At 33.7% G+C, this 23,629-nt stretch overlaps 1 protein-coding gene across 1 annotated transcript in view; it reads right to left on the reverse strand.

Annotated features, from left to right (window-relative positions):
* LOC138711846 (uncharacterized) overlaps positions 1-10,511 on the reverse strand; it is a 39,250-nt gene extending 28,739 nt beyond the window's left edge. The window contains exon 1 of the mRNA XM_069843108.1: positions 10,378-10,511. Within this exon, the coding sequence (XP_069699209.1) occupies positions 10,378-10,435 (58 nt within the window). The 5' untranslated portion in view covers positions 10,436-10,511. The remainder of the gene's footprint in view (positions 1-10,377) is intronic.
* Positions 10,512-23,629: the final 13,118 nt, after the last annotated feature.

The raw sequence follows: 23,629 nt of genomic DNA on the forward strand, positions 1-23,629 counted from the left end.
GGAGAGATTGTTACTACTGCTGCTGCAATAAAAGACGTACAATTTTCAACACCAATCAGTACGTCAACATGCAGAAAAGCTTATAAATTAAGTTCAGAGCATTGTCCATCCTAGTTGAAGTTAAATTAACATAATTCCATTATAACCTGATTAGGTCCGAGACTAAAAATCCATCGCCTACATTTTCCAGCAATACAGAACAGTGCTAGAAGCACAAAAGACATGCTATTCCGATACCAATGCCATTCAAATAACAGAAAAGTCTGCTGAAACTGATCTGCAGGCATTGTTGGACCATACTTCATAAAGAATATTGAAAGTCCCAAGGATGGAACTCAAGCATTTGTCTGCAGATGTAATGTCACTTCTGTCAGCTCCAGATGCATCTACACATTTAGATGTGTCCACTCAGGCTTCTGATAAAGATGACTCCTTTATCTCCGCAGACTAGGATGCTAGCGAATGAAATAATTACTGTACTATACATACATTATATATATATATATATATATATATATATATATATATATATATATATAAAATAGACTATAACTTTGAATATCCTAAGAAGCAATGAAATGATCATCCACTCAAAAAAAGCATATACTATAGCTATTTATGTGAATTTACTCGATATTTAATTCTTAATTATGTAACTTTTACCATTTGTTTCAACTTTGTTACGTTCAAATTAATTCAAACATCTCTAGAGGTTTTGGCCAAGAAATTGGGAAAATGAACCACTGTGCGCCGTACAGGATAGATGTAACCCGTATAGAGCAACTTTCGTGTATGAAAATAGCCATTCTTCGTGGGAGGAATGCCAGAGGATGCCACAGTGAGTTGGTAGAAACTGTCGGAAATAATGCCCTTCCATACCAGAGAGTCGCGAGGTGGGTAGCTACTTTGAGGTCCTTTAGAACGGGTATATTTGCTGTAATGATTCTGGCACAGAACTCTGTGATGTTATGGCAACGACCGTAATAAACATGAGGGGCAAAATGTTGGCTTGCTCTTAAATGTCCCTACATTTTGTCCATTCCTTTCTCGTATAATATGAGGAAAGAAAGAGATAAGCCTACAGGAGGGAAGAGGTGGGAAAAGAAAAGAAGAGAAATAGAGATATAAAAAGGAAAAATAGAGACATTTTTAATGAAAACAGAAAGAAATTTAGTAAAATTAACAGATAATAGAGCAAGGAACGAAATAAAGAAGAAAGAAAAGAAAAGAAATGCAATAGATAATAACAAGGAAGATAAATAATGTGTGTTACAGAATTGAAGCCTTATACATTACATATTTTGCAGTGACTGGGAAACTTAGAAGTGGTTTCTTATTGAATGTTATGACCAACGATATTGCAACATTCATCCATAGTAATTCATCATAACGCATTGATTATTACCTTTTCTTCCAAAAAACTTACATGAGTAAAATGACACAAGCTTTAGAAAATTTGTTTATTGCGTTATTAAATACAGAGTGCTTTATATAGAACTGACACATTTCTTTCTTTAATTATTCCGTTGGAAATTCATTCAATGACCCAATTTTAGCACCAAATTAAGCAGAATTCCTTGCCACTAGATGCGCAGATGTTTATGTTTTATTCCTATTGTTGGCAGCACTGACCCAATTTTAGCACCAAATTAAGCAGAATGTTCTGGAGTTTCGATTCCTTGTCACTAGATGAGCAGATGTTTATGTTTTATTCCTATTGTTGGCAGCACTAGATGCGCAGATGTTTATGTTTTATTCCTATTGTTGGCAGCTGTTTTCGACATTTTGTGTCAACGTGAAAATGCAGTACACATTAAATCAGCGACTGTTCCTTGTGAAGCAATACTGGATTACGAATTCAATTACAGCTACTCAAAGGGCATACCAGAGAGAATTTGGTGTTCGCAATCCTCCCAAAAGAAACACAATACTGGGACTGGTAAACAAATTGGAAACAACTGGATCTCTGGTGAGTGAAAAGGGCAAGCATCGTTCATCTAGGCTTCCCACGGTTGTTGTTGACGTAAGAGCACGACTGGAGCAGTCACCCAAAAATTCATTAAGACGTTTGTCTTTGAGTTTGTTGAGCAACTGGACGATGTAGAGCTGAGTCAATGATATTTTCAGCAAGATGGCGTTACATGCCATACATCAAATGAATCCATGGAACTAATTGCAAGTTTCTTTGACGACCGAATAATTTCCAGGAACCTGTGGCCACCGAGATCTCCGGATTTGACAACGCCGGACTTCTTTCTATGGGGTTACTTAAAAGACAGGGTTTACGCCACACGTCCCCAGACATTGGACGATCTGAAGCACAACATCACACAGGAGATTCAAGCTATTGACAACGGAGTCCTCCAACGAGTGGCCAGTAACATGGAACGACGTGTTGAGTTGTGCCTTATGCAGGATGGAGGACATTTTCAACATTTGCTATAGAGGTAAATAATCTCCCAAAATTCCTCTACATTTTAGGTATAATAAGTTGTCGCTAGCACAATTCGTTTTGAAACAATTAATGAAGGAAATGTGTCAGTTCTATATAAATCACTCTGTATAAGTTTGCAAAACAATTTTTAGAAATTTATAGAAAACTATAAGATTTTGAAATACATGACATATCTTTTTATTACTTCCAGCAGAATTCATACACGAGGCTAGAAACTCATTAACTAATCAAATTTATAAGCTTGTGCATGTTATTTGGAAAAAGGAAGTTGTACCGGAACAATGGAAGAACTTCATAATTGTACCTATCTATAAGAAGGGAAAAAGTCTAACTTTAGTAACTTTCGACGAATATCACTTGTATTGACGTCGTATAAAATTTTGACAATATTACTTTGAGATGATTAACTCCTTATGTAGGCCTAGATGAAATTATTGGCGATCATCACTGTGGTTTTAGGCGTAATAGAATGATTATTGATTAGATTTCTTGTATTCGACAGATATTTGAGAAAAAATGTGAATGTGAGGGAAGAGTACAACAGTTATTCATCGATTACAAAAAGGCATATGACTCGGTTAAGAGATAAGTTTTATATAATATTCTTATTGAATGGTTGAGCCATGTATGCAGAATGAACGATACACGTTTGCCCAAAATGATATTAAATGCTTAGATGGCAAGAGGACAGTCGGCAGACCCAGGTTACGATGGCTAGATGATGTACAGACAGACTTACGAAAGATAGTTATAAAGAATTGGAAAGCAAAGGCCATAAACAGAAGTGAATGGATGGCTGTTGAGAGGGAGGCGAAGGTCGTACTAAAAGGACCATCATGCATGTGGGTGCTCTCAAAGTGTCAACACAATCTCAGTGCAGGTAGAACGGACTCTGTACTAGCTGTACTGTCTGCGTGCGGTTCTTTCAAGACACAAGTTCGATCGCGTCCGCAGTAAGTGGCGGCTCGTTTTAAGTGAAAAACAATATAATTCCCAGATCATTTCCCTTTAGTTACAAGTAAAAAGAGAATTTTTTTATTAAGAAGAGAGGTAAAGCTTGTATTCTATTACACTTTCTTACGCATGACATTTTATGTTACAAATAAACAGTGAAGGTTTTAGTAAAGAAATACTGTCTGCATCTGCTGTAGAACAGCTAAAGGTAAAAATGAGATATCATCAAGGTGAGACTGAAATAAAATATCATTAGCACGTTGTGCGTGCGAGTTGCAGAATTGCACGACATATAATCGACTAGCTAAGAACATTTATGGATAAATTTGAAATGTGGTAGTATCATGTAGAACATAGACAACTTTACTTTCTTTGATTATAAACTATCTTGAAGAGTGATAAGAAACTCTTCTTACGAAATATAAGACCCTACTTCAAGACCTACAGCAGAATTCACTGCTAAGTTTGGAGAAACAGTGACAATTGACAAGGAATCGAAATTTTTCTGAAATGTTTTTGGCTTACACCGATAGAAAATCCTAAAAATTTATAGCTTGAATTAATAAATCTACAGAACAGCACGCCACTCTGATTCCAGCAAAATCAGGAATCGAACTGTTCATAATGTTGCCTAAGTCAGAATTTTCAAACATACTCTTTCTTTCCATATGCTTGAGGCAGAGTTTAATACAAGAAAGAAGTGTAAAAGGTCTCAAAGTAAAGAAAGAGCTCAGAAGTAAGCTTATTTCATCTGCCGTTACATGTAAAAAATACTTCCTTGAATTTGTTATTGTTTGCGAATACAGACTGTTTGCGAATACAGACTATTACCTTTCTGAGAACAGAGCAATACTCTTTAATGTATAAAGACTTGTAAATTCTAGCGTTCTACGTTTCAAATAAGACATATAATAAGAAATACTAACAAATAATGTAATAATAAATAAGTGTTGCAGCTAAATTTGTTGCATCTTGAAAAGGTTGTATTCAGTTTGTGTTTCCAGTACGGTACTAAACTAATTTACAGAGCTAGAAAATAATATAATTTTGTTATGTATTCAGGTATAGTCTGTCTAGAATTACTATAATTATTGTACCATGCGTCATTCTGAAATGCAAATCATGGAATAGATATCACGATCACCTACATGAGCTGCCAGAGCGCACCGTGGCTTTTGCAGCGAAACTACAAACAACTTGTAACTGCTGCGGCTGGCTCCGTCTGCCTTTCTCTCTTTCAAGGTCTTTTAGCACTTTGGGAGCACGAGTTGCCCATCCATGGTCATGCCAATAATGATGATTATGACTTAGTTAATTTGACCATTTTCATTATTTATACCTGTATTATATGTGAATATTTTAGATTTCTATCATATTTTAAGCTTATTTTATTCCAAAACAACGCCAATACTTGTGTTACTATGTATATAACTTGAAAATAAGCTCAATCAGTAGACCGATGGATAAAAAACTATTAGCCCAGTCCTTTCACAAAAATGAACTGAACGCGTTTTGAATAATAGTTTGCAAGCTCAAGATGTTAACATTATAAGAGCCAGGTATAAAATTTACGGGTTTACAAAGAAACTTGATTTCTGGTCAATATCATTTGACAAAAGGGTATTTGATTCATTCCATTGTATTAAAGAACTCATGAAAAAAATCGCTAAACAAGATAGGCTAATACTGTGTTTTTGCAGACATGCAACTAAGTTTCCACAATTTTAATCAACAACTTTTGAATACATTCCGGAAGAACTCAAAACAATTACGACTAGCACAAAGATTGTGAATCCGTTTTCAGACAGTTGCGTTCAACTGGTTAAAATCCCAGAAACTACGGAGGAAAATCTCATTTAAATATGTATCTAAAAATTAATGTTAAAATTATACTTCTTTTACAGATCGTAGACTGTAGACGAATTTTGGACCGAAAGAATGCAAGAATACCTCGAGCTTGCAAAAATACGCAATTATTTAATTTTTAAATATTTGCAACCTTGTATTTTTGCAAAATGAGTTTCTCGTTAATGTTCACCATGAAAACAAAAGTGAACTATAAAATGATATCTCTTTGTGTGTATGGAAAATGATATCTCTTTGTGTGTATGGAATGTGAGTCCAGGTTTGAGAAGCTACTTTCTGAAAAACAGGCACGTTAATCGCATTAAATATTTTTTACTTTATAACTACTGAAACATCTTTATTCTTATATTCAGTATTGTTTATGTTTGTGTTTCTAAATACAGAATAAATGTTAATAAGACACTTTTTGACTTATTTTATAAATCATATCACGACCTCTCTCAACCACTTACACGATCCCCCTGGGGATCGCGACCCACACTTTGAGAAACGATGGTTTACATAATTAACTTAATGATACAAAATTTATGTCTGAGCACCATTATCATGAAGTAATTAATAATTTTCGAAAATGCTAGTATGATAATGCTACAAGTTTTATGGGTTTATCCTGGCACTGGGGCTAATTCGCTCACGGTCCTCACAGCCTGCATAGATAACTGTTTGGAAGGTCAGCGGTACAAGTTTCAAACACACTTGAAATTTCAAGCTAGGGGCTAGTTTTGACATGCCTGAAATAAAAAAGAACAATGCATTCGATGCTATATCGAAGATCGGCGGGTGACGATGTTATTGTAAACTCTAACCTCATGTAACATGTCTTTTTATTTTACGATGCTTTATCAACTACAATGGTTATTTAGTGTCTGCGTGAGGTGAAGGTGATAATGCTGGCGAGATGTATCCAGGGTCCAGCGCCGAAAATTACTCAGCATTTGCTCTTAATGGGTCGAGGGAAAATCCCGGAAAAAACCTCTACTAAGCAACTTATTTCAACCAGGATTTGAACCCGGGCCCGCTCGTTTCACGATCAGGCATGGGAACTGTTACTCCACAGCGGTGGACATGTAACATATTGTGGTAACCATTTACAGAGTAAAGCTTTTCACACGTTTAGAATTCCACTTGTCATTTAATTTTAGCAGCTGTGGAAAGAATAAATTCTGGCTAGCGCTTATTAATTTAGTAATTACTTAAACCGTGCGTAATTTTTGAAATAGTGATATTAGTACGTAGTGTTAAAAATATAGATAATATTGGTGCATAGAGAAAATATGCATAAATATTATGAACAGGACACGTGCTCTTCTGATATCCCAGTTCTCTACATTCAGTTTAGGTGATACATTAGGAATAAAAGGACATGACGCACAACAACCTAGAGATTTTAAGCTTCACTAGTATTGAAAGACTCAGAAGTGAATATGTTTGTCATTTTAATTGTTTTAAAAATGAGATAACTTAAAAAAAATTGTTTCTACGTATTTGCATCAATTAGAATCAAACATTCTTAGTTGTACTGATACGGAGAATAAAGACGTAATGGCAGTGTTTAACATGCGAGTATACAGAGTCCGTATACACTCTTTAAAGAACGGAAACTGTTTATTATATGTTTGTTTTACATTTAAATACTAATCACACATGTAGTACTGTCTTCAGTTAAACACATGGTTACTTTAGATGTTCAGAATGTTCACCGTTGGCGGCCTGACACATAACGCAACGAAGAGCGGTCGCGTCAGTTATGTCGGTCAATGTTTCAATGGAGATCGCTGCACTTGCCGCTGTAATCTCCTGGCGAATGTCCTCCAGCGTCCGCGGCTTACGTCGATAGACTTGATCTTTCACAGTTCCCCACAAGTAAAAATCAATACGGATTAGATCTGGCGACCGTGGGGGAAACTCAATAGGGCCTCTTCGTCCAATCCATTTCCCTGCAGATTGTCATCCAGGAAAGCTCGTACGGCTAGATGGGGCGTCCCGTCCTGTTGGTAGAAGACCTCATCATCAGTTCCATAAAGCCCACGTACACCTGGTAAAATTGATGTGAGTAACATTTCGAGGTACACTTCTCCAGTGACAGTACCACCAAAGAAAAAGAGTCCTACTAACCCTCTAGATGATAGTCCACACCACACATGAACCTCTGGTAGATTGGCCGCCTTATCCATATGAATATGCGGATTTTCTGGTGCCCAGTAGACGCAGTTATGCCGATTCACTGTTAAATTAAGTTTAAGCTGGGCCATATTAGACCACACTATCGCCGTCACAAATTGTTCGTCTCCAGTTACCATTCGCAAAATTGCATTCGACGATCAGGATCATCATCATTAATCGCGTGCAGCAATCGTGGGATGTAAACTTTACACTTAGCAGCTTTCAGAATTCGTCGAATACTTTTACTGCTAATACCCACTTCACCTGCACGTTGCGTAGCAGACTTCTGTGGAGAAGTAACAAACTTTTCAACACGAGAGCCGACGAAGCTGTACGCGGTCTTCCCGATCTTCCTTTGTGAATATCATAAATCGTTCCATGCGCCTCAAATTTGTCAATAATGCGTTTAATTGTTAGGCAGGTAGGGGATTCTGTTTCGTGCTCCCGCCCCACTGACGCTGCACTTCACGGCATTATCAAACCTCATAAACCACTTCAGAACGCATTTTCGCTGCTCGAGCGTTAAGCGTGCTCCAGCCATTTCGTTTTCTTACTATCATGATGAAAGTACCGACACCTGTTGAGCGAAAGACAATACTACAACATACTCGTAATTGAAATCAATTGACTCTATCTCCAGAAACATTGAAGGAGGTGTTCCTCATGGATCTGTTCTTGCACCTGTTCTTTATGCCATTTATGTCTAGGATATGTTTACAATGCCTTACTTCCTACATAGTCTCTATGCTGATGACACTGCCGTATTTACTGGACATTTTAATATTCATGCAGCATGCGTCAACATGCAAAATGCTCTAAATATATTAACACAATGCTCAACCAAATGGAGGTTAAAAGTCAACGGCGAAAAGTCTCAATTGATGGTCTTTACTAAACGTTTTCCCAGGATTATAGACCAACTGAGTATTCAAAACCAAATAATACCTTTTACCAAATCAGTTAAGTATCTTGGAATACTTCTAGACAAACGTTTATCTTACAGGCATTACATTCAAAATATAAGAGACAAGCATTTCAAAGATACATGGCACTTTATCCATATTTCAAAAGTCTGACTTCAAGGAAAGCAAAAGTCCTGCTGAATACATCAGTCACCCGATCATACATTCACTACTGCTGTGAGCTATGGGGCCAAGCTCATCCTCGTCACCTGAAGAGTCTGGAAGGAATTCAAAGAACTGTCTGCAGAACAATCACTGGTGCACACTATCTCACAAACAATGTCAAACTCTACAATGAACTTCATATACTCTTCCTGTTTGCTCACTTTCAAGATCTACAGACTACATATAGGAATAAGCTACTTCTTCATGCCAATCCTTTACTAAGAGACATAACATAAATTCAAACTAATACCTCCGTTTTTAATATAACTTATTTTATAGCTATTTCAATTTGTATAATAATATTTTTGTAAAAGGCAAGAGTCCAAGAGATCTGGTACTTTTAATAAAGACATCTTTAAAAAGAATCAAATCAATTCACAATATCAATATCTCGATACAGTTTGACAAAGTGTGTATACACTTTTTGGCGGACTTAGTATATACTATTGTACTAACATGAATATAAAGACAATAATAATAATAATAATAATAATAATAATAATAATAATAATAATAATAATAATAATAGCAACATTAGTACCACTTTCAGCTTGAAGCACGAGCCGCTACTGAATAAGACATATTATAAATGTTAATTGAAGCAGTTATGTGTTATCTTTGAATGCATAATATAGACGTGGAGTAAACCGAAACAGTGAGACTTTATTTTAAAGGTACTGGTAAGAGTATTTTCGCGTATAACTATGAATATTTAAATTATTTTTTTCTCTGTTTCTATCAACACAGACTAATATCCTTTGCACCGTGTGATAAATAAATGTTCGTGAGTTGTAAGCTGGCAACAAAAAAATAATATTTCATTGTATTAATACAGAAATGGCAAATATAAAGAGTAATAAAAATTAATTCTAAATTCAGGAACCATTTACTCAAAATCTACTTGAATTAAATGGCCGAAATTTTGTGTGCTAATGTAAACTATATAGCTATTCAAAATGAATGGATTACTATTTTAAAATATTTAGTTGAAGTAATGGTAATGTGGAAAGACGTCATATTTTTATGTGATAAATTAAACGGATAGACATTTATCATTTTGTGCTTGCGTAATTGAATAGTACTATTTTCATTCCACTTATTTTCACAAATAACATGTTTTTGGCATGGGGGGGAAAGGTGAGATTAGAACTTCTTGTAATAGGTGTTCCTAACTGTTGGCAATCACAAATTCAATAGACTTTTTTCTGCCATGCTTATATTAAAGCAATGAAAGATAATTTGGCCCTTTGGCCACCTGACAACTAATGAATATTTTATCACACTTTGCTAAGGACATTAGTGAAAATCTCCAAGCCACAGAGATGACATTCCTAAGAATACATTAAGAGTTGATATTCAACCAATAATAGACATATGTTTTGGTTCATTTAAATGTAAAGAAAAGAGTGAAAATGAAAAATGTATACGACAATAATGGATATTCGAAAGTGATATCTCAATTTCGACTAAATGATAGAAGATGTAGGCCTTCTACACAATGCAGAGAGCGTGTGGAGTTTGATAAAAATGATTACAATGTTTGTGATGAGGATGGTGATGAATTATGAATACATTGGAGTTCGAATCTGACCTTTGGCAGGAAGCCATTGCATAACTGAGTTAAGATTGAGTACGATTCCGTTAGAAACCATTTCGTCGATATTTTGCTATTGGATTTAATTTCTAAATAATGTAAGTAAATGTATTAGTCGGATACGATTTATTCGGAATGTATAAGAACAATTTTAGTTATTTACATTAAAATATAGAAGTAAAGCTTAAAAATTTGTGTCATGAAATCAGAAGACTTACTGTTGTTCAAAATACATAAACACAAAATACACACGAAGGGCTTCTTCCAATTAATCATGGCGTCAGGAAGTTGTATTCTGCACCCGGTACTAAAATGTAGTCTTCTCCATGAGTCAAACAGCACAGTTTAGCCGCCACGTTTTGTAAATAAAAGAACCGTTTACACCATTTCTGTATCGTAACGGTAAACTGAACGACGTCATATTATCAGCTTTATATAACCTCCCACATTAAAGTGAAATACTTCAGCTTTATCTACGCAGACATACTTGACCACTGGAAAGGTTACTCTAATAAATGCATGTAACACAAATTTTAACTTAAGCATTTATCTGTCTCTCCTTTCTTAACCTAGTGGCAGTTAACTGTAACGCTTCAGAAGATTAGCTGTTAAAACTGATAACAACCCATCGACACTTTACTACAAATGAGTACTTCTATATTCAAACAGTTTTCATTTGAGTGAAATTTATCACTTTACATATACTTAAAATAAGCCTATTATAATTACATTATTCTACATAACATCCATTTACTTCGGTGTCCAATACTGATAACTTAGGGACAAGAATAAAACGAGAAAACTGAAAAATCTCTTAAGGCTTAAGGGAACTGGCTAGTGATTAGGGTTCAAAAAGACGATTTTTTATTTTGTCTTCCAAAACAAGTACAAATCTTGCTCTTTGAAACTATATATATATATATATATATATATATATATATATATATATATATATATATATATAAGACTTTTAAATGGCCTCTTTAAATTCGGCGACGCATGTAATTCATACATCCTTTCCTTTAATGCAATTTTCCGTAAGTTCATAGTTTTAAAACTTATGTGGATTTTCCTCTGAAACTGCTTAATCTATTTTCATGAAAATTTTGCAGTGTTTTCTGCAGCCTTTTTTCTACAAGGTAGACAACGAGGTTATGAATATCACACATATAACATAAGGATATACAGTATATAGACACATTGAAAAAAAAATGACAAAAATTGACAATAAAAAGTTCACACTTTTTCTGATTGACTAAGAATTAAATATTTAAGTAAATTTTGCTTTAGACTTTACAATATGCATTACTTGATAATTGAAAAAAATACAATGCATATGAGTGAAGATTGTAGCAAGTAACGTGCACCTGAAGTTTCAGGTAGATTTAGCAAAGTGGGAAAACAGGTTATCAGTTTTTTCTCTCTTTTTTTCTATTTTTTTCTGTTTCTCTGTTTTCCCGTTTTCTTAAACTAATACGTACACAACACCCATGCCCGAGGCGGAACTCGAACCCACAATCCTTCGGATCAAGCGATAGAGACATACCGTGCCCCTACCGCTTGAGCCATCCAGGCCGGCAAGTTAAGACCATTCTTTCGCACTTGAATAAAAAATTACTTAGTTGTATTTTATACCACTCAATTCAGAATGATCTATGTATAGCCATGGAAAATTTTATTCCACTCTGGACACTAAAGTATAGAACTATTGAACTAAACTTTTTTAATGAAATTCTTTAATCGCACAGGCATCACTACCCATTCCCCTCAACAATATTGGTGCTGGTGTATACTCTAAATCACAGATATGCATAAAACACAAACATCCAAAAAGATCATATATTTTTCAATAACAGTAAATTATAACAGTATAAAACCATAATTATTCCATTCTCATTATCTGAAAAATGTAACAAACTTCCCACATCTATATTAAGTATTAAATTACATAATTCTGATTGTTGTCTTATACAGTGTAAATGTCAGATTATTAAAGAGTCCTCTGAAGTTAAGTATTTTGGCATAATTTTCGATAATCGTTTAAAATGGAATCAACATTTTATTTTATTTATTTATTTAATAATAACATATACATAAAAACGTTACATTAAAATACCCCGAAAGAGCAAAACTCGTGTTCGGGGACAGTTCCGTTACATAGATACACATACTTTGTAGACAAAATACTTAAGAAAAAAGCTCACATAAAGATTGTAATAAAATTAGTAAATAATAATACTAATAATAACTGAGTGAAAAAAGAGACGATGTTTAGATTGATGGATTAATATTAAATTATTATTAGTAGTATAATTAGTGCAGGTCATGTTGATATAGTAACCAAGATAAAATAGAAAAATACACTTAGGATAGAAATAAACTTGTTTTACAATACATGGTACATAATATATATACAGGGAAGTCCGTCATATAAATTTTTTAATTCTGGATCTTAAAATTTCATTGCTTAAAGTAGTCAATTCTGGATGAAATTTTATTATCGAATTATATAGCCGTGGACCATAATTTGTACTGTGTAGTAAAGCAGCAGATGTGAAATATTTAGGTTCAACTAATTTAAGAATTTCATTTCGTCTTGTATTATGAGCATGTGGCTGAGCTACAAATTTCGTTCTATTTTTATGATAGAATTTCATTAAAGAGTATTTATAAATTTGGTCAATTCTAAAAACATTCAATTCAGAATGGATCAAATTTGTTGGATAATCCAGTCCCCTTTTCAAACAAATTTTGATTATACGTTTTTGCAACATAATTAGAGGAAAAAGAGCAGTTTTTGTAATGCCTCCCCATCCAATTATACCATATTGGATAACAGATTCAACTAGAGCCAAATAAACCAAACGTAATACATGAGTAGGCAAGCAATGGCGAAGGTTTACAAATTTGTAAATTGTTTTACGTATCCTGTTACATAAAAAGGTGATTTGTCTATCCCATTTCAAGTGCTGATCAACAATAATTCCCAGGTATTTCACATCTACAGATTCTTTCAGGCAAGGGCATTTACAGGTTGTAGAGAGTTTACAAAATGAGTTGTGGATTATTAATTTTAAATGAGAAAGTGATTTCAATTTGTTCAATCCAGAGACTGTTAAAGAAAATGGCACCAAAGTAGTTTTAGTTATATTTAGAGATAGCAAATTTGCATCAAGCCAGTTTTTGATCAAATTTATACCTACATTGGCATGTTTATAAGTGTCCTCCCAAGTTAAACCACTGAAAATCACCACCGTATCATCAGCGTAAGAATAACAGGAGCCATTATGTACTTTCAAATCAATGTTTAATAAATCATTAATATATATTAAAAATAGAATAGGACCTAAAATTGTTCCCTGAGGGACAGCTATATCAATATTTACATTTTCACTGATATTATCATCAATTTTGGTTACCTGAGTTCTTTTGTTTAAGTATGATTGAAATAACTTATGCGCAATACCCCTGACTCCTATATCAAATAATTTGTCCAGAAGTAAACGATGGTTCACCGTGTCAAAAGCTTTCCTTAAATCTAAGAAAATCCCTAAACATTTAGAACCGTTATCCAACTCCTGCACAATTTTACCAGTGACTTCAATAATTGCGTCATCCGTAGATAATTTATTTCTGAAGCCATACTGATGTTTGGAGAGAATTTCATTTTTCTCTAAGTAATTTACTAATCTGGTTTTTAAACATTTTTCTGATATCTTTGAGAAGCTAGAGAGCAAGGATATAGGTCTATAGTTATTCAGACTTTTTCTTTCCCCTGACTTATGGACCGGTACAACTACAGCATTTTTCAGAGATTCTGGGAAAACTCCTTGGGTGAGACATAGATTGAATACATAAACAAGCGGTTTTAATATATGTTTAATGATAATCTTTAATGTGTTATTTGTAATTTTGTCGATTCCCGGTGAGACATTATTTTTTAAGGATTTAACAATATTATAAATTTCTTCTTCGGTTACTGGTGATAAAAACATGGAGGAAGATGAGTGCTTATTATGGCCACTGCAATAATTTTTCGTGTTAAATGCCGATTTGTTGATGTTCGATGCAATGCTATGTAACATATTAATTACCTTTGTAATAAATTACGTAAAATAGTATATTATTTTGTTTTATTGAGGAATTACTTGTCAATAAGTTTATTACGTACAATATATTTAACTTTATTTCAATCGGTAATTATGTATGGAATTATAGGATGGGGTAGCTCATTTAAATCCAATTTTAATCCACTTTATTTATTACAGAAGAAAATAATTAAAATATATCTTCATAAACCGATTGATTTTCCATCCCAAAATTTGTTTCTATACTTTAATTTACTTAACGTAAGACAAATTTATTACATTGTATTAATAAAATTCATACATAAAAATCGAAATAATTTTGAATTTTATTCTCATAGTTATGAAACAAAAGGTATGAATTCTTTAAGATTGTTTGAACCAAAATGCAACACTGTTACATTATTTAATCATAATAGTAATTTAAGCCCAAGAATATATAACAAATTTATATTTAAATATTCTAATCTTGTCAATTCTAATAGTTCTAGCATTAAATTAAAAAAGTTATGTATGGGTTTTATAAAAATTGAAAAATTGTAAATTTAAAATTTTTATACTATAATTGCACAGTAGATATAAGACAAATTGTATTGTATAATTATTAATTTCAATTCAGAATCCGCCACTGAGCACGAGTTCTACTCTTTCAGGGGCGAGCTAAAGTTTTTCTGTATATATTATATTTTATGTTACAATTATTAGCAAAATAATAAATAAATAAATAAATAAATAAATAAATAAATAAATAAATAAATAAATAAATAAATAAATAAATAAATATACAGGGCGAGCAAAAACGTATGGAACAATGCTTGTAAATTTCTTATTTCTATTTTCTTAGGCATATTTCCTTTATTTAATGCGTTGTGATACTTTTGTCGCGAGATGATTAGTTGCATCAGTCATAATGTATGTTCCTCTATATAACAGTGTTACTTATTTTAAAGACTAAACAGTTACTCTCAAAGTCAATGTTTGTAGATGAAGGCCATCAATTTTTATATAAAATTCTAATTTGTACAGATTGATAATAGGTGCGAACGTAATCGTAAAAAACTAGTGGTAGTGACGATAAGGTGAAAATATAACACTGTGAGCCATTTAATACCGTTATCTTCTTCGACAACAGCTACACACAGTGTGTTTTCCCTCCCATTAGTGTTATTCATATCAGGATTTTAATTAGTCTCTTTATCATCCTAATTATTTCACTTTTCTACCACCAATGAAAATATTATCTGAGTGGTGACAAAAAGTATTTAAAACTTCACTCAAATATTAATTGTATTAATACAGGACAGTAGAATTACTTTATTAATCTGTGAATTAATTTTAGACAAAGGTCTAGAAAATTAAAATTATTCTTCCTTATCAGAGACAGAGAGAATGAGATAATCAATATTAAAGTTATAATGTAATGAAGAAATAAGTTCAAATTTGTTGATTTTGATCCCTGTCCTTACATCGTTGAAAAACGTACTACAAAAGGAAAATATTAATTTTTACTACTGTAGAAAAAAATAAAATTTAATTCAGACTAGGAAATAACAATGAGAATAAAAGTTACACATCAGAAGCAAGGTATAATATATGAGAATTCAGGAAGGAAATTATTTTATTTGTCAGCAGAGTTATATTAATTTGATTTGATTACTTCCTTTCGAAGTGAAGTAACATTTCCAAAACAGTAATGCAATAATAGTTCTCTCTACTTTAGATGTTCATGCTTCAACTACCATTTTAGAAGACAATGTGCAGAAAAAATAATTGTATAAAACACGTTAATATTTCGATTTTGAATCCAAAAATATATATAAGTATACTCGTACTTTTATCTCCTCGACCAGCCTCAGTGGGCTAGTGGTCAGAACTTCTGACTACAGTTCGATTGCCAGTTAGAACACGGGTATTTTTCCTTAAATGGAGGTCGACCTGGTTGGCGAGTTGGTATAGCGCTGGCCTTCTATGCCCAAGGTTGCGGGTTCGATCCCGGGCCAGGTCTATGGCATTTAAGTGGGCTTAAATGCGACAGGCTCATGTCAGTAGATTTACTGGCGTGTAAAAGAACTCCTGCGGGACAAAATTCCGGCACATCCGGCGACGCTGATATAACCTCTGCAGTTGCGAGCGTCGTTAAATAAAACATAACATTTAACATAACATTTAACATTCCTTAAATGGGATGCTCCTGCGAATACATTCAAACATTGAGTCACTTCAGCTACCTAGATGTTATAATTGATAGTCGATAATCTGGTCGAGAAAGCCAGTAAATTTCATTCGTCTCTTGTTAGGGCTGCCGAACCAATTTGGGGACTAAATTATAGTATTTTACTCGTTATTTATAATGGAGAGTTTGAACCTTTGACACTCTACTGTGCTTCGGTCATTCGAAGTATTTTAGATAAAAAATGGGCTCAGAAAAAATTAATGCAGATTCAACTTTATGTATCACATTGGCCTACCGCACAATCTCAACAGGTGCAGCTTTGATTATAGCAGGGATAACAAGACTCTATTTGACTGCTATTGCCAGAACTGAGCTCCTTAGTTATAAACAGGTTAAACTATTTCTAGACCATAGTGTTAACCACAAAATTAAACAAAGAGTTAATTTCCTATCATTTGGTTATCCAAGGAATTATCTTCATCTTGTTAATTCAAGATGCCTTTTCGAATACGAAGTTTATATATACATAGATGGTTCTCGAATCCAGGGAAAAGATGGCAAGAGTCTTGTAGGTTGTGCTTTTGCAGTTTTTAATAATAATACAGAAATAATTTGTTCGAAATATTGACTAATACCAGTATGAAGTGTATACCAAGCTGAACTATTTGCCATATTTAAAGCAATAAGATGGAGTACTATCAACAAAACGAATTCCTGCTTACAATCTGATTCACAAGCAGCACTGCAGTCAGAAACAATAGATGTTTCACGCTATTGCTGTGGAAATGAGGTTTGAATTTCAAAATTACGAAAAACACTTTAGTCTGTCCTGGAGAACACAACCATTTCAAGTAATGAACGAGGAGATGAACTGGCGAAAGAGCTGCTTTTGCTCTCACATAGCCTGTTAAATTTAAAATGAAAGAATATGTTACTTCTACTTGAAATTCACACTGGACTGCAAGTGATAAAGGGTCAGTCGCCAAAAACTTATTTTTTCTTGAAGTGTGAGATCGAGTGAAATACAAATTATACACCCCCAGTTTTATTAGTGTGCAATTTATATCGGGTCAGTTTCTTGTAATGAATTAGGTTGATAATTTACAATAAATGTATAGAATAAAATTTAGAGACTGCTAGTAACAACATTCTTTTACGAAATAACTATGTAACGACTCCAGAAATTTCGATCCACGGCAATTGAAATTACATTCTAGTATATATCTTGATCTTCCAAACATAGGGTATTGCAGTGGAGGATGTGCTCCTGGTTACAGGATTCCACAATAGCAAAAGATGTGATTTTCTGAAGTTTATGTTAGCAGTAGATGCCATTGTATAACAGTGGTGAAACTTTCTAATTTTAGTGGTTCTGTACATATGGAGTGAAGTAACATTGACAAAGGACACCCTTGTCAGATTCTACTTGGCAATCTGATGGGTTTTGTAAAAACTCCATTAACTTGTTCTCGGAAGTTTGTATCTGGCTACATAAAACAAATGACATTTATTATCTTCTCCGGAATGTTCATCCTACTCATTGTATTAAATAGATATTGGTGACTAACATTGGCAAAATATTTGTGAAAATCTGTGAAAGTAGTCTAGCTGCTTCATTCTATTGTTATCAAAATAAAGTATTGCGTCTCGGAGTGCTTCCAAATTGTCACTTATTCTCTTCTTCCCCTGTGAGATTCTCTAAGTGAAATCGGATTCTATTTGCTATAAATTTGGCAAATAGCTTGCAATCTGCGTTATAGGTCTGTAGTCATGCATTTTCTGTGCTTGTGAGATTTTATGCATTAAAATAATGATACCTTCATTGAATCTCATCAGATGTCCTTTCGAGAGCAAGAGTCCATTGAAAAGTTTGATTAGCAGTTCTTCAATAATGACGCAATATAATAATTTATAAAAGTTATATCCAATAGCGTCAGGTATTTGTGTTGATTTTGAACTGGCAGTCTTAATTGCTAATAGTATTTCAATTCTATAAATTCAAAGTCCCCTATATCCACTTTAACAAATTGGATGATTTTGACAGTAATTGATTCCAAATAGGGAGAATTTTCAACATAGCAGTGACTCTTAACAAACCTTTTGCTTTAAATTTAGTGGCTTTTTGAATTCAAACTATATAAATCATCATAATTCATTCTGAGCAAGCAATATGTGGGCATAACTCAATTATGAACAGAATGGTCTTTAGGGAGTTTTAATCTAGAGGATTCATTTCTCTTTTCTTCAGAGGTTATTCGTTGTGTAAGGAATGATGCTTCCTCATCAGAGAGGGAGAATATTACATAATTCAGTACTTTATTTTGCTCGTCAATGTTAACCTATTTATTATCAAACAACTGCGTGAAATGTATTTCTGTCTCGTGCATTATACCTTTGGTCGAAGTAATTAACCTACCATCTGCAGTTGTTAGTATTTTATAAAATTTTTGAAACATTATTACATGCACAAGTGTCCAGTTATTTTGAAACAAATTCATTATTTTCAGAAAAACAGTTTGGATTCAGACCAAAAAGAAGTACATGTGATGCTGTGTATGACTTAGTTTATAATGTTATTATGATTTAGAGGAGGGTTTACTTCTTTGATTTCGATCATATGATACCGTTTTATGTCAAAATTTTTTATACTAATAATCACCCGATATTATGTGACAAACTTACATTTTATAGATTTGAGGATGTTTCTGTAAATCTTCTAGAATCCTATTTACAAAGTAGAGAACAGTTTTGTTTAATTAAGTGGATCTTTTTCATAAGGTAAATTAATTAAATTTGGAGTGTTCCAAGGCTCTATATTGGTGCCAATTCTTTTTAATATTTATATAAATGATGTATCATGTGACATTTATAATATTAGAAGTCACAGTTATTTATTTATTGATGACTTTGGATTAAAGTTTACTTGTAACATTTTAATAAATTTAAAACAAGAGTTGTATAATTGTAGTACAGTATTGCAGGACTGGCGTCTCTCTAATAACCTATCATGATATAAGGATAATACTTGTGAAATTTTGTTTACTGTTCTAGAGAAAAGATTGATGTTAATACTTATTAAAAGTTTATTTGTATTTGTATTGACTTCAGATTAAGTTGGGACGTCCATATACAATATAAAGCTAAGAAAATGACTAAAGGATTATTTATGTTACGTAGACTAAGTGGTGTTGTGCAGCAAAATATTTTACTTCAAGTATGCTATGCACATTTACACAGTTTAATTTTTGTTGTACCCCATTGTGGGGCAATAGTTCATATTGTGTTGAAGTATTTAAATTACAAGAAAAACACTTAGAATAATCTGCCAGGCATCTTGTCTAGCTCATTGCAAGTCACTGTCTTTAAAATTAGGGATAATGACTGTCCCAAGTCCTTACACATTTTATTTACTTTTCATTGTAAGGAAAGGCGAAGATAAATTTTTAATAAATAATGCTCATCATAGTCATTATATCAGGAAAAATGAAGATATAATAAATATTTCTTTTTTCATTTTAGTATGTCTCAAAAGAATTGATATTTTATGTCCGTTAAATTATATAATAATTTGCCTCTTAATATGAGATGTTTGTCTGATAAGGTGTTTAAAAGTAAAATTAACTCTGTTTTACAAAGAATGTTTGTATAATATTAATGATTTTTAAATATAAATTTTAATATACAGTATATGTTCGACTGTGGCTGTATAATTTGTGTATTACGGAAATTAAGTAATATCAATATCAATATATTTGTTTAAGCCTTTCGACTTTTCAGATGTTAAGTGATACAATGAACTAAGTTCATCATTAGCATCGAATTTTATTGCTGTCCACAATATATTCTTGTATTTGCACAATTAGTTTTTTTTTATTTTCGCAGCCACTTCCTGAACAGCACGTTTTTGTAAGTAGTTCTTACAATAATCGATAATACAATTTACTCATATTTTTTTGTTCATGAGCCTTAACTTTACAAACATATTTAAACTAGGACCTAATGGTAGATTTATATAATGTAAGTCCTTGTTATGTGTATTTGCTAGTGCGCTGTTGTTCGCTTGTTTATATGCTCTTTACCCTCGTCTTTGATTTTACCATCATGTAGGAAAGACTCATTCAACTTCCAGTATTCTCTTCCATAATGTGGAATGGTATTGTCGACCTCCATTTTCACTAGTAGAGCATGGTGATCATTGAAGACTGCTGGTTGTACTTGTGCATTATGTATGTTATCTTTTAGCTGTTTCTTCACATAAATTGTGTCAAGACGAGAAACAGACTGAAATCTATGAAATGTAAATTGTACACAATTTCCATAAACAACTTCCCAAGCATCTAAAATATGTATTTTATTACATACTCTTTGTAAATATGGAGACGGATGATAGTCACCTTACAGATCCTTTGCATCTAACAGTTATTAAATTCACCACCAAAATTAAGGTATTATACTTATGTCGTAGATAGAATGGTAAGTCTTGTGCAATCATGTGTTCGCGAAAAAAATCTGTAGATGGTAAATACAGATTTACCAGTGTTAAGCAATACTGACTTTATTCCACCATTTTGATATTGTTCATAAAGATTTATTGATATTCCACTGCGATAAATTATATATGTTCATTTCTTTCCACTATATGGGTAGAATCATACTGCGGACCTATAAAATGGAAATTCTCGATATTTACTTCATGCAACAATAAGATATTAATATCATCGTTATAAAGGAACTGCTTTAACAACTGTTGTTTTTGTTGTCTTCTTACGCAGTTTATATTTAACGTGGCGTAAATACTTACAAATTTAATAACAATCAGGTAGAGAGCACAACTAATTCGTCTTCACATGATTATTCTGATGCAGATATTTTAATCTTATGTAAAATAAATATATTTGCTTAATAATGGAAAAACCCAGTTTGTTTCCTTCGCGATTCGATATGGGTGTTGTATTTTGGTGAATGCTGAAATGTTTTATTTTATCTTCATCGTGTTCAGTTAAATCTTCAGTTTCTTCTTCCATCACATCGTCGCTACACGACTGAGTCGAGAGATCTTGTTTATTTACGTTATCAGTAACAGTGGTATCAGTATCTGGGGTTTGCCGTTTCTGTTACTAGTGTTACTACTGTTAAGGCTGGTTCACAATAAACCGGAAACGAGAATCGGAACGAAAACGGTAAAATTATTAAAATGTGTACCTTTAAATGTGAGCATTCACAATTAATGAAAAGCTTGCCGGAGCCCGGGATGGGGAACGGAGAGCTGACCAAGTTTCAACTTTGGTCTTCTTGCTAGAAAATATACGACGACAAAATAGCTTTTAGATGGCATATACGATCAACTGCATCTCCGCATAAAATCCCTTAAAAATTCAACGATTTTCTCCTCAGAAATCACCGGAACTACCTCAGCGTTAGTTTCGCCAAAATATTCTTAAAAGGTTCATGCTAGATTCAGATCACTAAAACTGATATTCGGAGTTTATCTGCACTTTTCAAGTTAGGGCGAAATGTTGATAGGCTTAATAGTTTCCGTCTTAATTTGCAATATTGGGAACCATCGCGAAAAAAAACAATAATATTTAAAATGAATAGGAATACTAACCTTCGTGTTGGTTCTTGAGCAATATAAGTGCAGAGCAATAACAGCAGAAAACCATATGCAAACATAATTTCTTCTTCATCCATCGTCTCTAGCAACCCAGAAATTCAGTAGAATCAGTTTCTATAATGTAACATGTAGGTTACATGTGACCTGACTGATGCACGTGAGCTGACGTGTTATAAATTTCGAAGTTGGTTAACCTGCGTTTATGTTGGCTGCCTTGTACTCATGAGAGAACGCCATTGGTCAATTATACACAAATAACATCAAAATGCGTAATATCGACTTTACATATCGTTATTGACATGCATATCGATATACATAGTCGTTTACGTTCTCGGTTTATTGTGAATCAAAAATTTTCATATTCACGTCTACTGCTTCTCGTTTTCATTCTGGTTCTCGTTCCCGGTTTATTTTGAACCAGCATTTACTGTTACTACTGTCCTGTTTACTATTGTCTAAAAATCCTTTTAGACTCCCTGCATGAACCACTATTAACCTATTGCCTGAATTCACGTTAGCTTGTACTCCAAATTCTTCCTCACTTTGCCAGCACTTCCCGAAAGTTATATTACTATCTATCCACGTTTCATCTAGATCAGCGGTCGTCAGCGCAGAGCACCCTGGGGCTAGCATCATTTACCCGCGGAGAACACAGTGCACCATGGTGCACTAGTAGCTGCTAGCGGGTATGATCTCTATCTCTTCATGCTGCACGACGGGGCTCACGGGACGGCTCCACTCACCCTTTGCACATTCAGCGAGTGCTGACAACCACTGATCTAGATAGGAAATTTGTCGTCCACTTTGTCTCAGATGTTTGATGCGAACTAGATAGTCGTGACGCCAAGTTACAATGTGAGGCCTTTCAATCAGTATCTTCCTCCGAGTCGCCCTCGGTAGCGTAGTTGTTACAGCGGTGGCCTTCTATGCTCGAGGTTGCGGTTTCGTTCCCGGCTGAGGTCGATGGCATTTAAGTGTGTTTAAATGCGACAGGCTCATGTCAGAAGATTTACTGGCATGTAAAAGAACTCGTGCGGGACAAAATTCCGGCACACCGGGGACGCTGATATAACCTCTGAAGTTTCGAGCGTCGTTAAATAAACTATGATTTAAAATCCTTTCTCCGATTTAAAGCTTTCCATTTGAAACCGAGTAATGTAGTGTGTGACCGAGGAAAATTTATTTTGTCTTTTATCACAGCCAATAATTTGCGAATGGTAGGAACACGTTTGTCATTAACATAAAAATCGTGAATTACGCATTTGTCAAAGTCATCGATATTCACGACATTGTGTTTTGGCCCAGTTTTTCGTTTCTTACCCGGAATGCGCAAGATACTGCCCTGACCACTTTCAGAAAGTTCCTTCTTTTGCTTTCATATATTTTTAATTAACGACTCTGATACTTCTGCGTAGTACGCGGTTCTTTGTGTCGCCTGGCTTACCGTGAACGCGAAACTTTTATTTTTAGCTTTTTCATCGCACTCTTCAATTAACTTATATTACTTATAATTCCACGACCCTCAGAATGAACTAATTTTTCTTTCCGCACTGACATAACAATAGTCCACTCAAGAGCTAATATTTGTACTACGGAGG

The sequence above is a fragment of the Periplaneta americana genome, chromosome 13 (genome assembly GCF_040183065.1).
Source record: "Periplaneta americana isolate PAMFEO1 chromosome 13, P.americana_PAMFEO1_priV1, whole genome shotgun sequence".
Classification (NCBI taxonomy): Eukaryota; Metazoa; Arthropoda; class Insecta; order Blattodea; family Blattidae; genus Periplaneta; species Periplaneta americana.